The 17,992-nt window shown below is 43.7% G+C and overlaps 1 protein-coding gene across 1 annotated transcript in view; it reads left to right on the forward strand.

Moving 5' to 3' along the window:
* Positions 1-17,992, forward strand: part of WWC1 (WW and C2 domain containing 1) — a 135,822-nt gene that overhangs the window by 62,830 nt on the left and 55,000 nt on the right. Inside the window, exons 2-4 of the mRNA XM_084636936.1 lie at positions 1,755-1,864; positions 13,487-13,690; positions 17,430-17,506. Coding sequence (XP_084493062.1) covers positions 1,755-1,864; positions 13,487-13,690; positions 17,430-17,506 — 391 coding nt within the window. The remainder of the gene's footprint in view (positions 1-1,754; positions 1,865-13,486; positions 13,691-17,429; positions 17,507-17,992) is intronic.

Raw genomic sequence — 17,992 nt, forward strand, 5'->3', positions numbered from 1 at the left:
CCTCTGTCATATTTCTCCTTAACTGTCTGTTTTTTAAACTGAACAGTCCCAGTCTTTTTAATCTCTCCTCATCTGGAACCTGTTTCATACCCCTAATAATTTTTGTTGCCCTTCTCTCTACTTTTTCCAGTTCTAATGTATCTTTTTTGAGATAGGGCGACCAGAACTGAGCTCAGTACTCAAGATGTGGGTGTACCATGAATTTAAATTGTCTGTCTCTTTCCTGATGGTTCCTAACATTATTTCTTTTTGTACTGCTGCTGCACATTGAGCAGATGTTTTCAAAAAACTACCCACGATGACTCTCAGATCTCTTTCTTGAGTGATAACAGCTAATTTAGACCCCTTCATTTTGTATGTATAGTTGGGATTATGTTTTCCAGCATGCATTACTTTTCATTTATCGACACTGAATTTCATCTGCCATTTTGTTGCTCAGTCACCCAGTTTAGTGAGTTCTGTTCGTGACTCTTTGCAGTCTGCTTTGGACTAAACTATCTTGAATAATTTTGTATCATTGGCAAATTTTGCCACTTCACTGTTCACCCTGTTTTCCAGATCATTTGTGAACATTTTTGAACAGCACAGGCCCCAATACATATCCTTGGGGGACCCTGCTATTTATCTCTCTCCATTATGAAAACTGACCTTTTATTCCTGTCCTTTGTTTCCTGTTAGATTTTAACCAGCTACTGATCCATGAGAGAACTTTCCCTCTTATCCCATGACTCCTTACTTTGCTTAAGAGCCTTTGGTATGGGGACCTTGTCAAAGGCTTTCTGAAAGTCCAAGTACACTATATCCACTGGATCATCTTTGTTCACATGCTTGTTGACACCCTCAAAGACGTCTAATGTATTGGTGAGGCATGATTTCCCCTTACAAAGCCATGTTGACTCTTTCCCAACATATCGTGGGGATATTGTATATATCTATACTGTAATCGCTAGTATCACCTCTAGAGCCTTTTTAAAAAATTGGCGTTACATTAGCTATTCTCCAGTCATCTGGTACAGAGGCCGATTTTAAGTGATAGGTTATATACCTCAGTTAGTAGTTCTGCAGTTTCATATTTGAGTTTCTTCAGAACTCTTGGGTGAATACCATCTGGTCCTGGTGACTTACTACTGTTCAATTTATCAATTTGTTCCAAAATTTCTATTGACATCTCAGTCTTGGACAGTTCCTCAGATTTGTCTGCTTAAAAGAATAAAAAGAACTTCACTTATCAATTAGTTGTATTACACATTTTTGTAAAACTAATCTAATTTAATATCATTCATAAAACAGAATTTATTGCCATGCAATGACTGGCATCATATGGCAAATGGTCCCACATTCCTCACCTCCTTACTATTGATTATGCAGCTTTAACTATTCACACTTCGTAATTCACATTTCTCATCTTGCTCCTACTTGTCTACAATTTTTTTTTGAATGCATGACTCGCCCGCAAAGAGTCTTCAGTCTTTCAATTATGGGAGCAGAACTGTTTCTGGCAAAGTTCTTAATGTTCTCCTGTTGAATGAGTACTGGCTGAACCAGACTAGGGCTGGGAATTTTGTCAGAAAGTGAATTAATCTTGCTGTTAATTTAGACAGAAAGAACTTGTGTACGATCACTAAAAAAATGAAACCTTTAAAATGTAGGCTTCCATTATTTTCCCATTGAATCTTTTCAAGAAGGGCTAATATATTTTTAAAGCACTTAGCTGGAAATTTTGTGTGTAAAATCAATTTTGTTTTGCCTTTCAGGTATACTAAACCACTAACCTTTGCTGACTGCATTAGTGATGAATTGCCATTAGGATGGGAAGAAGCTTATGACCCTCAAGTTGGAGTTTATTACGTAGACCACAATAGCAGTAAGTGATATATGTTTTGCAATATATTATTGTGTATAGTCCACTTATTTACCGATTCATTATGCATACATTATCATAGCATATTAGAAATAAGCTCCAATGGCCAAAGAACATGATCACCACAAATAGACCACTCCCTGCACCTTGACTCCACCCAGAAGACCTAAATCTCCAGGAGCTGGATTCTCCCTCTTGCAGGATGCAAATATCTCCTTAGGACAGAGGTGGGCAAATTACGGCCCACGGGCCACATCTGGCCTGCGGGACCCTCCTGCCCGGCCCTGAGTTCCTGGCTTGGGAGGCTAGCCCCAGCCCCTCCCCCGCTGTCCTCCCTCCCCTGCAGCCTCAGCGAGCCACACTGCCGGTGCAATGCTGTGGGCGGCCAGGCAGTGCAGTTGCAGAGCCATGGCCTGACCTGGTGCACTGGGCGGCACAGCTGTAGCGCTGCCAGCCACTGGTGCTCCAGGCAGTGTCTTAAGGGGGTTGGGCGGGGGGAGGGGGGAGAGGGTTGGATAGAGGGTAGGGGAGTTGGGGGGGGGGTAGTCAGAGGGCAGGGGTGTGAATGGGGCAGGGATCCTGGGAGGGGGGGCAGTCAGGAAGGAGGTGGGGAGTTGGATTGGGTGGCGGGGGACAGTCAGGGGTGGGGTGTCTGGGGGTGGTGGATGGGGTAGGAGTCCCGGGGGGGCCGTCAGGGGACAGGGTGGGTTGGATGGGGCAGGAGCCGTCGGGGTGAGAAGCGCGGGTGGGGGGGAGTCGGCTAGGAGGCAGGGGGCTGGGCCATGCCTGGCTGTTTGGGAAGACACGGCCTCCCCTAACCGGCCCGCCATACAATTTTGGAAACCCGATGTGACCCTCAGGCCAAAAAGTTTGCCTGCCCCTGCCTTGGGAGTTGCATTCATAGTGTGAAGGGGAGAATTGGGCCTCTGCAGTTCATCAGCCTCTATCTGCTACAAATGGGTTATCACTCCCCAGCTGATGAAAAGACCAAGTTCCTAAAGGACCTGGATGCTGACGGGAGTCCACTCTCTGGGTGAAATTCACCTCCATGCAGAGGGTCAGCTCAAAGCACTTAAATAGTGCAAAGACCTTGTGCTGACCTCTGCACAAGGCTGAATTTCACCCATTGTCTCTAAATACTTCTAGAGGTTCTGTAAGTGTATGGGGGAGGTGTTTGCTTAATACAGCTCTTCATTCTCTCTCTTCAGAAGCAAAACTTTTAGTAAAGTAGATTTGGAATATAATAAAATGGTACACCATCTTGAGATTGTTAATATTTGTAGTTTTCATGCAGTTTCATTCTCAACACTAAGAGGCTAAGCCTCTGGATGCCCTCTTGGTAAGGCTGCTCCATCGGCCTAAAGTATTGTGCATTACAAGAAGCTTAGATGGCTTTCAGAGAAATTGAGTGCAAACATGCATATTTATTTCAAAGTACAGTAGCTGGTATGACAGGGTCGGGCCAGATAGCTATAGGAGAGTAATAGAAAGCAGATATATTAGCCCCAGGCTAAGTAGGTCCCTTTTCCCTGGGTAAGGTTACAGGGAATGTTCCAGAAAAATCAGGAACCTTCTGGAGATAATTAAGACAGGCTGATTGGAACACCTGCAGCCAATCAAGAAGCTGCTAGAATCAACTAAGGAAGGCTAATCAGGGCACCTGGGTTTTAAAAAGGAGCTTACTTCAGTTTGTGGTGTGTGTGTGAGGAGCTGGGAGTGAGAACGCAGACTGTTGGAGGACTGAGGTGTACAAGCATTATCAGACACCAGGAAGAAGGTCCTAGGGTGAAGATAAAGAAGGTGTTGGGAGGAGGCCATGGGGAAGTAGCCCAGGGAGTTGCAGCTGTTGCACAGCTGTTCCAGGAGGCACTCTACACAGCTGCATTCCACAGGGCCCTGGGCTGGAACCCGGAGTAGAGGGCGGGTCCGGGTTCCCCCCAAATCCTCCCAACTCCTTGTCAGACACAGAAGGAGTCGACCTGGACTGTGAATTCAGAAAAACGGCCAAGCTGAGGGCTGCTGTTAAGCTCCAAGGCGAGCAAATCCGCCAATAAGCGCAAGACCCACCAAGGTAGAGCAGGAACTTTGTCACACTGGATACATATTACAAAGGCTGCTGAAACGAAATGTCATTGTAAGTGTGTTTTTGAGTTGTATTAGAATCAGCCCCCTGAAAGGCACAGCTCTTGCAAAGAAATAAGAATAATTAGATTTGGCCCCCCCAAAATGAAATCACTTTACTCTAGCATATATAGAGAAAAGTAGGCCTTGCTTTGTGGAATAGACTAACTTGCTTTGACTCATTCAGATTGTCACAGCTAACAGATGCTCAGAGAAATACTTTGGACAGGGATATTAGAGGCAGAGGTATTGAAGGCAATTCTGTCATTAAACTGCAAGAGGAGTTGCTGTGTTAATCTTCCCAGCAGGATTCTAGAAGGAATACAAATCAGCTTTGTCTAGCTATTTCTTACCACTGACTCTTAAGAGAAGAACTCATCAGAGAAACTCTTCGGACAGGGAAAACTCCAAAAAATGTTCCTACTGACCATCCAATCTTGCTAACTGCATGGTCTTTAAGACACTATAAAGAAATGTATATAGTGTCTTAGTATGGTGGCCATTTTTATTCAGTGCAGAGAAGGCATTCAGTGAAGTTGGTTGGAAATACTTGTTCTGCTTGCTCCATAAACCTGAAGTAGACAATACTTTTCTGTAGCTGCATTGGGCTCCTGATACTTCAGTCTGATTCACATTGGCATATCCTCATTGAACTCAGTGCAGCTCTGCTCATGCAAATCTAATTGAAGGATTGAGGCCTGAATGACCACTGTTACTCTTAAAAGCTTTGGTTTCTCATGGATGGCAAACCCCACAGATACTTGGCACCAGACAGTTTAAAGAATATTGCAGGCATATTGGTGGCATCTTCTTACTCAGAACTAGAACTGGCTTGAAACTTTATCAACAAATTTTGATTGGGGGGAGGGGAGAAAAATCACTACCCCCATTTTCCAAACCAGCTCTATTCATAACCATAATAGATCAAACCATAGTCAGCTTTCTGTGGCTGATCAACAGACACATCTTGTGTTGGTTGCTTACAGAATCATTTGGAGAAGAGACCAAAGTGATACCCGCTCCCCAGGGACTATTTCATTTTGTTCTGTAGGGGAAGGAATTTTCAGTATGGTAGCAGGTTTAAAAATTTCAGTCTAATTATAAGCAGTACACCCAAGGACAGAGCTAAATTAAATCCAATGCCAGCAACCAGTCAGATGAAATGAGCTGAGAACACTTCTAACCTACTATCTGAGATAAAGTAAACATAATTCAATTGAATTGCATACCCAGAATATTATATATCTATCGTATATTATTAATGAACTTCCCAAATTCGTACTTCTCAGACTGCAGTACAACTTTTTTTCAGAGCTTCATTTGAGATAAGCCAAAATTCTCTTGCCAAACAGTGATGCTAACAAAGTGAGCCTTTATTCCTCAAACACGAAACCATTACAACAAGCTCTGAACTGAGTGATAGACACAAGCAAAAAACAACAAATTACAGAATAATCTGTGCTTGTATAATCTCTTCATCTGATATTCTCAAGGCACCTTCTCACATCAACTGGGATGAATCGAGCCCTGTGCCTGAATTTTATTGATCATAGAATCATAGAATATCAGGGTTGGAAGGGACCCCAGAAGGTCATCTAGTCCAACCCCCTGCTCAAAGCAGGACCAATTCCCAGTTAAATCATCCCAGCCAGGGCTTTGTCAAGCCTGACCTTAAAAACCTCTAAGGAAGGAGATTCTACCACCTCCCTAGGTAACGCATTCCAGTGTTTCACCACCCTCTTAGTGAAAAAGTTTTTCCTAATATCCAATCTAAACCTCCCCCACTGCAACTTGAGACCATTACTCCTCGTTCTGTCATCTGCTACCATTGAGAACAGTCTAGAGCCATCCTCTTTGGAACCCCCTTTCAGGTAGTTGAAAGCAACTATCAAATCCCCCCTCATTCTTCTCTTCTGCAGGCTAAACAATCCCAGCTCCCTCAGCCTCTCCTCATAACTCATGTGTTCCAGTCCCCTAATCATTTTTGTTGCCCTTCGCTGGACTCTCTCCAATTTATCCACATCCTTCTTGAAGTGTGGGGCCCAAAACTAGACACAGTACTCCAGATGAGGCCTCACCAATGTCGAATAGAGGGGAATGATCACGTCCCTCGATCTGCTCGCTATGCCCCTACTTATACATCCCAAAATGCCATTGGCCTTCTTGGCAACAAGGGCACACTGCTGACTCATATCCAGCTTCTCGTCCACTGTCACCCCTAGGTCCTTTTCCGCAGAACTGCTGCCTAGCCATTCGGTCCCGAGTCTGTAGCTGTGCATTGGGTTCTTCCGTCCTAAGTGCAGGACCCTGCACTTATCCTTATTGAACCTCATCAGATTTCTTTTGGCCCAATCCTCCAATTTGTCTAGGTCCTTCTGTATCCTATCCCTCCCCTCCAGCGTATCTACCACTCCTCCCAGTTTAGTATCATCCGCAAATTTGCTGAGAGTGCAATCCACACCATCCTCCAGATCATTTATGAAGATATTGAACAAAACCGGCCCCAGGACCGACCCTTGGGGTACTCCACTTGATACCGGCTGCCAACTAGACATGGAGCCATTGATCACTACCCGTTGAGCCCGACAATCTAGCCAGCTTTCTACCCACCTTATAGTGCATTCATCCAGCCCATACTTCCTTAACTTGCTGACAAGAATACTGTGGGAGACCGTGTCAAAAGCTTTGCTAAAGTCAAGAAACAATACATCCACTGCTTTCCCTTCATCCACAGAACCAGTAATCTCATCATAAAAGGCGATTAGATTAGTCAGGCATGACCTTCCCTTGGTGAATCCATGCTGGCTGTTCCTGATCACTTTCCTCTCATGCAAATGCTTCAGGATTGATTCTTTGAGGACCTGCTCCATGATTTTTCCAGGGACTGAGGTGAGGCTGACTGGCCTGTAGTTCCCAGGATCCTCCTTCTTCCCTTTTTTAAAGATTGGCACTACATTAGCCTTTTTCCAGTCATCCGGGACTTCCCCGGTTCGCCACGAGTTTTCAAAGATAATGGCCAATGGCTCTGCAATCACAGCCGCCAATTCCTTCAGCACTCTCGGATGCAACTCGTCCGGCCCCATGGACTTGTGCACGTCCAGCTTTTCTAAATAGTCCCTAACCACCTCTATCTCCACAGAGGGCTGGCCATCTCTTCCCCATTTTGTGATGCCCAGCGCAGCAGTCTGGGAGCTGACCTTGTTAGTGAAAACAGAGGCAAAAAAAGCATTGAGTACATTAGCTTTTTCCACATCCTCTGTCACTAGGTTGCCTCCCTCATTCAGTAAGGGGCCCACACATTCCTTGGCTTTCTTCTTGTTGCCAACATACCTGAAGAAACCCTTCTTGTTACTCTTGACATCTCTGGCTAGCTGCAGCTCCAGGTGCGATTTGGCCCTCCTGATATCATTCCTATATGCCCGAGCAATATTTTTATACTCTTCCCTGGTCATATGTCCAACCTTCCACTTCTTGTAAGCTTCTTTTTTATGTTTAAGATCCGCTAGGATTTCACCATTAAGCCAAGCTGGTCGCCTGCCATATTTACTATTCTTGCGACTCATTGGGATGGTTTGTCCCTGTAACCTCAACAGGGATTCCTTGAAATACAGCCAGCTCTCCTGGACTCCTTTCCCCTTCAAGTTAGTCCCCCAGGGGATCCTGGCCATCCGTTCCCTGAGGGAGTCGAAGTCTGCTTTCCTGAAGTCCAGGGTCCGTATCCTGCTGCTTACCTTTCTTCCCTGCGTCAGGATCCTGAACTCAACCAACTCATGGTCACTGCCTCCCAGATTCCCACCCACTTTTGCTTCCCCCACTAATTCTACCCGGTTTGTGAGCAGCAGGTGAAGAAAAGCGCCCCCCCTAGTTGGCTCCTCTAGCACTTGCGCCAGGAAATTGTCCCCTACGCTTTCCAAAAACTTTCTGGATTGTCTATGCACCGCTGTATTGCTCTCCCAGCAGATATCAGGAAAATTAAAGTCACCCATGAGAATCAGGGCATGCGATCTAGTAGCTTCCGTGAGCTGCCGGAAGAAAGCCTCATCTACCTCATCCCCCTGGTCCGGTGGTCTATAGCAGACTCCCACCACTACATCACTCTTGTTGCACACACTTCTAAACTTAATCCAGAGACACTCAGGTTTTTCTGCAGTTTCGTACCGGAGCTCTGAGCAGTCATACTGCTCCCTTACATACAGTGCTACTCCCCCACCTTTTCTGCCCTGCCTGTCCTTCCTGAACAGTTTATAACCATCCATGACAGTACTCCAGTCATGTGAGTTATCCCACCAAGTCTCTGTTATTCCGATCACGTCATAGTTCCTTGACATCACCAGGACCTCCAGTTCTCCCTGCTTGTTTCCAAGTCTTTGTGCATTTGTATATAAGCACTTGAGATAACCTGTTGATCGCCCCTCATTCCCAGTATGAGGCAGGAGCCCTCCCCTCACAGACATTCCTGCCTGTGCTTCCTCCCGGTATCCCGCTTTCCCACTTACCTCAGGGCTTTGGTCTCCTTCCCCCGGTGAACCTAGTTTAAAGCCCTCCTCACTAGGTTAGCCAGCCTGCTGGCAAAGATGCTCTTCCCTCTCTTCGTAAGATGGAGCCTGTCTCTGCCCAGCACTCCTCCTTCATGGAACACCATCCCATGGTCAAAGAAACCAAAGCCTTCTCTCCGACACCACCTGCGTAGCCATTCGTTGACTTCCACGATTCGACGCTCCCTACCTAGGCCTTTTCCTTCCACGGGGAGGATGGACGAGAACACCACTTGCGCCTCCAACTCCTTTATCCTTCTTCCTAGAGCCACATAATCCGCAGTGATCCGCTCAAGGTCATTCTTGGCAGTATCATTGGTGCCCACGTGGAGAAGCAGGAAGGGGTAGCGATCCGAGGGCTTGATGAGTCTCGGCAGTCTCTCCGTCACATCGCGAATCTTAGCCCCCGGCAAGCAGCAGACTTCTCGGTTTTCCCGGTCAGGGCGGCAGATAGATGACTCAGTCCCCCGGAGGAGAGAGTCCCCGACCACCACCACCCGCCTTCTCCTCTTGGGAGTGGTGGTCGTGGAACTCCCAACCTCAGGACATAGCATCTCATGCCTTCCAACCAGCGGAGTCTCCTTCTGCTTTCTCGCCCCAGACATATCATCTGGTCCACTCTCCGCAACGATACCTGATTCATGATTGCATATTTTGTAATTGGTGCTCAATTAGTGCTGCAACTGGGGGAATGTAGCTTGATGCTTTGATTACTAATTGTGATGAATTAAATGCTCTGATGCAAGAGAGAACAGACTGTGGTCTCCCTATACAATTGCATAGTTGATCTTCTGTATTAGTCTCCTGCCAAGTATCACTTACCTGAATGAGTCACATTTGTCCTTGCTGTGTGTCTTATGTCAGCTGAAGTGTTCTCCTTTCAGCCCATCCTCCAATGACCAGATGCTGTCAGGGCTTCCTCCCTTTTCCCTTTTGCAGGTACCCTCACCCCTGCCAGGCTTCTTAGTGCAGCACATTGATGCAGGAAGTGGGGAAGAATAGATGGCCAGCACAGCTGCTGTTTGGTCCTGAGCATTCACAGGTCCCAGCATGGCAGAGACAAGAGGGTTTAAAAAAATGCAGGGATAGAAGACTGAGAAGTAGGGAGTGTGAAACTCCACTACAGCAATAACGGGGAGGACAAGGTAGTGGACTAGAGACCATGGTGAGGGGAAAGGTGAGTATATGTGAGCAGAAAACTAGAGGGCAAGGTGGTTTTGTGGCCAATGCACAGGATTGCACATCAGAACTCCTGGGTTTTCAGTCTCCAGCTTTCCTTGGTCACACAGCAAGTTAATAGCAAAGTCACATTGCCCGTGCCTCAGTTTACTAATCTGCAAAAAGGGGATAGAACACTGATCTACTTCCTGGGTAGGTGAAATCACCTTGCAATCCTTGGCAGTATTAACACTACTCATGAGAAAGCAAACTTTTTAGTTCATCCTCACTTCACATGCTCACATCTGCAAAGGTCACTTGAACTAAGAACTGCATTGAAAAATGCGATATAGATATGCTAAAGAGGGCTGAGGAAGAACCCAACTGTTTTTTAAACAGGACCAAGGGAATACCTGTCAGCTGTCACATTTTAAAAAGATTTTTTGCCAATTTTTTAGAAGTTCATAATGTGTTTCATGAAACTTTGAACAAACATAATTTGGGTGTTTGAAAAATCAGCTGCTTTCTCTCAAATTCACACTTCTGAATTGTGGTGGTATCTCAGTTCTGCAAGTGCAAAATGGGGGTATTACGTTTAGTACAAGTAGTCTCTGAAAATATACAGGGAGAGGTTGTAGCTATGGGTAGGTAAATTATCCCCAACTTACGGACTTGGAGTCCAAGATTCTAAGGTTAAATAGTATTCCTCAGAGGTATTCTGATTTAATGTATTAAGCATGCAATTAGGAATCAGGAGCCTGTGGTTTCTAATTCTGGTTCCAATGCTGACCTACTACATGATCTTGGGCAAGTCACATGCATGGGAAGTTTCATACAGCTTCCTTGGGGTGTTCTGCTGAAGATTTGACCCTTCTGGCTTTGGACACAAAGCAAAGTGAATTTTCCAAATAAGAAGAGCTGAGTGATTCACTGAGAATCAGAGTGGTTTTGGATTGCTAAAATTTAGCTGGGAGCACTGCCACTGGGATTTTCAAATTCTTGTTGCTTGTCTGATGCTGTGCATTCCAGACACTGCTCCTCTCTCTGTCCCTACTCTAAGGTTACCCGGAACACTTCAGCAGCTTTCATGTCCTGCTGGAACAGCGTATGGCCTCACCCACACCTTGAGTGGATGACAGACCTCGGATAGCGGAAACTAGCCACCGGTTTTAGAAGTGATTTTAAAACAGCTTTTCAGACCCACAGCAGCTCACATCTTGCCTACACTAATGGTAGCAATATTAAACTTTTGTGGGAAAAGGCTGTGTCTAAACTAGACTGCTGCGTCTCTTGGGATTTTGGTTTGTATTGTTTTTGTAACCTGTATGTTCAGGCTGTGCCGGTTATTGCATTACTTTCACCTCTTTAAAGTGCCATGTGTGTGCTGCATGTCTCTAGCTACACATGCACAGCAAGCACTTATTTGAAAACACATTACTGGAGGGATATTCTGTGTTAGGAGGCTTTCCCCCAGCATAATTGTGTCCCCCTTGTAGAGTAATGCCAACAGCTTTGAGGCCTTGGTTAAACTGCTGTAAGTATATCTAGGGTTTTCATCAAAATGGGTGTGCTTCTCTTGATCCTGTATCTTCCAACTATGAAGATAATATTCTGGCTGACTTTAGACCTCTTCTGAGCTTCAGCTCTGGCAGTTTCTTCTAAATATTTAAAGAAACTCTTAAAATATGCAGATTAGTGTCCCACAGATGGTTTCAACCAGGCCCTCTTTATTAATTATTCAATACATAGTAACTAGACAGCCTCATTCAAGCATTGTCAGTTCAGGCATCCTAGAGCATTTAAAGTTAGCTGAATAATGGCAACTCCTGTTTTTGCATTTCAAATTGGCAATGGCACATACAGTAGAGCTGAGAGAAAAATGAGAAATTTTGAAACACTCGCTCACACCACGAAAATGAAATAATAGAATTAAAATATAAGTTGTATTAAGAGTGGCAACTTAAGTGACCGTTATGTGACTTTTCTTCATAGAAGGCTGTGAATTCATTGTATCGGAATAATGGAGCCCACAGAGTCCATTAAACTGTCCAGAATAGCGACAGTTCCATTATGTAAAAATTATTTTCCTTATAACAGTTCTCCCCCTTGCTCCTTTGTCTTAAAATGAGTAGAATGATATTGCTGTACATCCTTTAAATGGGGAAAATAGAAGTTTAGTCCTGTCTCAAGGCACTAATGACACAACGTAATTGGGCCATGTCTATAGTATAGGCGCGACTGTTACAATGCCATGGTATAGATGTAGACTACAGATATGGAAGGTTTTTTCCCATTGTTGTAGGAACTACACTTCCTTGAACAGTGGTAGCTAGGTTCCATTGACCTAGCTGCCTCTACATCAGTCGTTCCCAAACTTTAACAACCTGTGAATGCCTTTCACTAAAATGTCTTGTGAACCCCCTCCTAAAAATGAATATTTCCAGGGATTTTCTCCTTTACCGGAGTATAAATTATAAAAGCACTGATCTTGGAAATATAAAATTTGTTTTTATGACATACTTATTACACACTATTTATTATTAATTATTAATCATTATAGTATTTTTATTACATTATGAAAATGGCAACACTCTTCCAAGATCTCACTTTTGTAGATCTCACTTGTATCACTTTGAATTAGCCTGTTAGAAGACAAGGCTCTTATGTTTCATCAAGGAGTATCAGACATGAAACAGCATGAAGGTATTTAAGAAAACAGCTCAAAGAGTTCCTCCCACGCAAGCATTCAGGTCTTGAACAGTCCAGGCAAACAACGCATGTTACAATAAAGCTTAAACTTGTTCTTCATAATAATTTTTAAAACAATACTAGCTTCCTATTTAATTTTAAAAACAGCAAAAAATATCCACCTCCCTTTTCATTTCTTACAAGGAGTCTTGAAGTTTATCACACTGAGGAGATTTAGATGTGCTTGGTTTGATCGGCTTAGCTCTTGGAAGTCCTGGGGCTCCAGGCTGCTGGCCCCATGCTATCCCTAGGGACAGCTCTGTCCACCATTAGGGAGTTTTTTCCTGAGAATCCCCTGTAACATTTTGCAAACCCCAGTTTGGGAGCCACCGCTCTACATTGAAGACTAAGTTGGCGTAGCTACAGTGCTCAGGGTGTGGATTTTTGACACCCCTAAAAGTCTGTAGCGAAGTTGAACTGTGTTTGAAGTGTGGACCAGGCTTTAAAGGGATGCACTTGGCTACATTAAATGACTTAATTATCCTGTATTTGTAATATTTTTTTAGAATCTGATTAAAATATTGATTTCCTCCCTGCTGCCTCACTACAGACTTAGTCCTTCTTCACTGCCAAACATTTTATTTTGCAGTCTTTGTTGCTGTGACTATAGGGAAGTCACATGGATAATGTTGTATCTGTAACAATGTTTTCCTTGGTTTGTGAAGTGGCATATATAAATTACATATTTAGAACAGATCATGGCCCCCCAGTAGAGAACATCCGTGAAAAGTCTCAAGCCCTCAATATTTTATCTAAAAAAAAATATTAATAAGAATAGAAATTGTTCCACAATAGCTTTTTGCATAAGTAGAATCTGTTGCTGAAACTAGCACTTATTATTTTACCATTTACCATTTTTATACAGTAATTCAACCAATTTCACTTTAGATCTGCAGATTGCTAGACACTTAGCAGACAAAAAAGATTTGGAAGTTTCATTCTAAATACTGACATAAGTGAGGGGAGGTGATGCTAGGCACACTTTTTTTCTTGGTGTCTTTGTTTTCTCTTGAGTGATATTATCCTGTCCATCTTTTGAGTAAGGACTTTTATCTCTGCTAAGAATCCACACAGATAGAGGACCCTCGTGTGCAATGGCGGTGGGAGCAGGAACTTATGCTGAAGGACTATCTGATACTGGCCCAAGAGGCAATCGCTGCTCAGAAAGAGATCTACCAGGTGAAACAGCAGAGACTTGAATTGGCCCAGCAGGAATACAGGCAGCTACATGACGTTTGGGAACACAAACTGGGCTCTCAGATCAGCTGTAAGTATTAAACTGTCTAGCAAGTGGGAAACAGCATCATGATACAACCAGGAAAACAATTTGTAACTTGTTTTTGTAACTGGTTTTGGAGTAAAGTTAACTCTTTGTAGCTGCTCCTGATAGGACAGACCTTTAACATCAAGGGCCGAGTCTTACCTATTCTCTCTGGCTTATCTGTCTTCAAACTAAATCAGGCTGAAGAGGAGAGACACCAGTATCTCAGGTGGGCAAATGATCAGTTTGGGGATTAGCAAACTGTAAGGTAATTAAATGTAATTAATGCTAGATTCCCAGCTGTGCCAGGCAGTGTGTGGTGGGAGGGTAAAGGGACACGGTCAGATGTGCCTATCTGCCACCTCTGTGCTCCTCTGAAACCTGGGGCTGTCAAGGAATGGTTTGGTGCTCACATTCATAGCAATTCCCTGAATGCTGTGTAATTATACTTGTCAAGCAAATCCATCCACATGCACTCCTTACAATGGGGCTGGATGAGCAGTAGTGTAGAGCTAGCTGTTTCTCTTCCACACCACCCAAAGATTCTCCATGTGATGTTTCAAGTTAGGCAAAATCAAGGACTGCTTCTGAAACTCTGGCCTTGGAACAATTGTCAATAGCTAGTAATGATTCAAATGTTCATCTTATTTCACAGATACGTCAACTGTATGATGACTGGAGTGTTATCTCCTGCTTTGTAGCTGAGCAGTCAATTTTATGAAGATTGCCTGTCCTCATTTTCTATATAAGTGGTCTTCCAGCCACCTCTTCCTGTCCACTCACACTGCCTATTTTCTCTTTTCCTTTCATCCCACTTCCTACTGTTCTCTGGGTCTGTCTGTGTGAGTGCTGGGCCTGACTGCACCTCTTCCTCTGCTGGATGCTGACTTATTCTAACCTCAGCAAGTTGCCACACTATATTTATTTTCTGAAATAACATGTATGGATGGCAAAATAATTTTAGTATATTGTGTAAGTTTTCATGTAAAATGTTATACATTAGCACAGTGTTGGAAATATTCAGGTAGCACACACCTACTTCTCTGGGCTTTGACATTCCAAACCACTCATGTTTATGTCATCAGAACACACTGATTTCCCTTTCTATCCAGATATGTCTGTAGTACCGTCTATGCATTTAAGAATATAATTGCTATACCAGATCAGACTAGTGGCCACTTAATTCACTATTCTGTCTGAAAGGGGTCTGTACCAGCTGCTTCAGAAGAATATGCATTGAACCCCCCGCAAAAGGCAAAGTTTCTTCCTAACCCAATCAGTTAGAGGCTGGCTAATGCCCTGAAAAAGAGATGATTTGTATCCCTTCCAAAACATTGGGTTTTTTTTAATCCTTATTACTGTAAACTTTAGATCAATGGTGGGCAACCTGTGGCCCACGGGATGCATATGGCCTGTCAGGGTAATCCACTGGCAGGCTGCCAGACAGTTTGTTTACATTTGCATGGTTGCCCACAGCTCCCATGTCCCTGCAGCCCGCGCCACTTCCCGCAGCTCCCATTGGCCGGGAACGGTGAACTGCGGCCACTGGGAGCTGCGAGCGGCCATGCAAATGTAAACAAACTGTCTGGCAACCCACCAGAGGATTAGCCTAACATAGCTGCATGCTCTAGATGTTCTCATTATCCACATAAATGACCAAACCTTTTAAAATCCTGCTGAGAAATTTTCCTCAATTATATCTTGTGTCAATGAGTTCTACAGGCTAATTCTGGATTACATTAAAAGTTGTATAAGTAATTTTAATTTTGCTGCCTTTCAGTTTCATTGAAATGTTCATCTCTACTAGGAGGATTGTCAAGGTTCCTTCCCCACTCTGAACTCTAGGGTACGGATGTGGGGACCTGCATGAAAGACCCCCTAAGCTTATTCTTACCAGCTTAGGTTAAAAACTTTCCCAAGGTACAAACTTTGCCTTGTCCTTGAACAGTATGCTGCCACCACCAAGTGTTTTAAACAAAGAACAAGGAAAGAGACCACTTGGAGATGTCTTCCCCCAAAATATCCCCCCAAGCCCTACACCCTCTTTCCTGGGGAAGGCTTGATAATAATCCTCACCAATTGGTACAGGTGAACACAGACCCAAACCATTGGATCTTAAGAACAATGAAAAATCAATCAGGTTCTTAAAAGAAGAATTTTAATTAAAGAAAAGGTAAAAGAATCACCTCTGTAAAATCAGGATGGTAAATACCTTACAGGGTAATCAGATTCAAAACATAGAGAATCCCTCTAGGCAAAACCTTAAGTTACAAAAAGACACAAAAACAGGAATATACATTCCATCCAGCACAGCTTATTTTATCAGCCATTAAGCAAAAGAAAATCTAACGCATTTTCTAGCTAGATTACTTACTAACTTAACAGGAGTTGTAAGGCTGAATTCTTGATCTGTTCCCGGCAAAAGCATCACACAGACAGACAGAACCCTTTGTTCCCCACCCCCAGATTTGAAAGTATCTTGTCCCCTCATTGGTCAGTTTGGGTCAGGTGCCAGCGAGGTTATCTTAGCTTCTTAACCCTTTACAGGTGAAAGGGTTTTGCCTCTGGCCAGGAGGGATTTTATAGCACTGTATACAGAAAGGTGGTTACCCTTCCCTTTATATTTATGATGATAAATAGAAGTGCTCAATCTAACTTTGCTATGCCACTATTCCAGCTTGTATGCCATTATGTCCCCTGTCTCATCTCTAAAGTAAACAGCCCCAGACATTTTGGTCTCTTCCTGAAGCTTTTCCCTTTCTCTGAATCCCATTCGCTTCTGTTGTATATTACTCAGGACTCTGTGAACTATAAACTGTATGCTCACGCTGGAGGGTTCTGATAGCATCCTGCTAATGTTTCTGAAAAGAAAACTACAGTTTCGTACTACAGGGCATAAATGGATCATTGCAGAGATCAAAAAGCAGTTTCCTTGTCGCTAGCCACCCCTTAAAATAGCTCCCAGTTGTGCAGTGCTGTGCCTTCTGAAGCAGAAGGGTTTTGTCCACTGATGAAGACAGGATGCTGCACTTTATGGAACATTGGTCTAATCCCCAGCGGCACATCCTATGGTCTGCCACGTCCTCAGGCCCTTCAGAAGGCTGTAATGCATTCTTCAGTTTTCTTGTTATGTTGTGTATTTGATGGATTAGTTTACAAGAAAACCCTACTTTAAAATGGAAATCCTACGTACAATCTCCCCTCGCTGCCTCCGGGGTGTGGTGTGGGTATTTTGTTTTTGTTAATGGATTTGATATTGCAGGAGACCAAGCAACTGGGCATGGACCTAGTGTTCAGGCACTGGGCCAAGTAGAAGGGAGGGATTTTGATTGCTGGGAACTGGTCCCAGATCAGGACTTACAGATGGAGCATGTTCTGCATCTCCAACTTTCTTTGGCATGCATTCCCAGTGTGATTATTTGACCATGCTGCTGGGTGCTGTCACACTGGAAGAAAAGATGCAGAACTAGCATAGGGAGGAGCAGAGGGTCTTGAGGTGGGGGAGAGCTGCGAGAGGTCTTGTTTTGCTCAGAGTGTGGGGAGAGAGTTGGAGCATGAAGTGAAGCAGAGAAGATGAAAATAAATTGGTCTCCTCAGGAAAGAGCATTAGGACTCAGAGAATAAATATTGACTCTTCAGGTTGTGTGTAAAGTATTGGAGTCCTCCTTTCAGATTTGTGTGTTGTGTTGTAAAGCTCACGTTACCATAAAATAGAATTCTTAATTCAATATTCTCTTCATTCCAGTGCACTCTGGCTCATCGTCTAGTTCTAAATATGACCCGGAGATTCTTAAAGCTGAAATTGCTACTACAAAATCCAGGGTAAGAAGTACAAATGGACCTTTGCTTTCCATTAATGATCTTAAGAAGCTTCAAAACCTCATGATAAATATAATATAATATAATATAATATAAATATTAAAGGAGATGCCAAGGCAGCTGAGTGAGCTAATGTTGCTGCCCTTAATCTAGAATATAAATGATCAGAAATTCTCTGAAGTCAGTGTCCCAAAGTTAAACTATAACACATTTTTCTTGAAGGCTTTGAGCTTGCCTGAAAGCTGATAGAGGATATTATGAGGTATTTAACTAGGTGGTGACTTTGTACTGCAATTTCAAATACCTAGGAATGGTCTCCAGACACTGGTAGCTATTTTGTGTTCAGTTCAGTGCAGATTTTTAGAGTGCTGTCCCTTCTCATGGAGACTTTACTTCTGGTCATTTTGGTTCCCAATCTAAAGTAGGTGAGTCAGGCTTCTATGGAGGAGCATAATAGAGAAAACTACAGGGTCCATGTGTTTACAATTT

Source organism: Lepidochelys olivacea, assembly GCF_965140295.1.
Source record: "Lepidochelys olivacea isolate rLepOli2 genome assembly, chromosome: 8".
NCBI lineage: Eukaryota > Metazoa > Chordata > Testudines > Cheloniidae > Lepidochelys > Lepidochelys olivacea.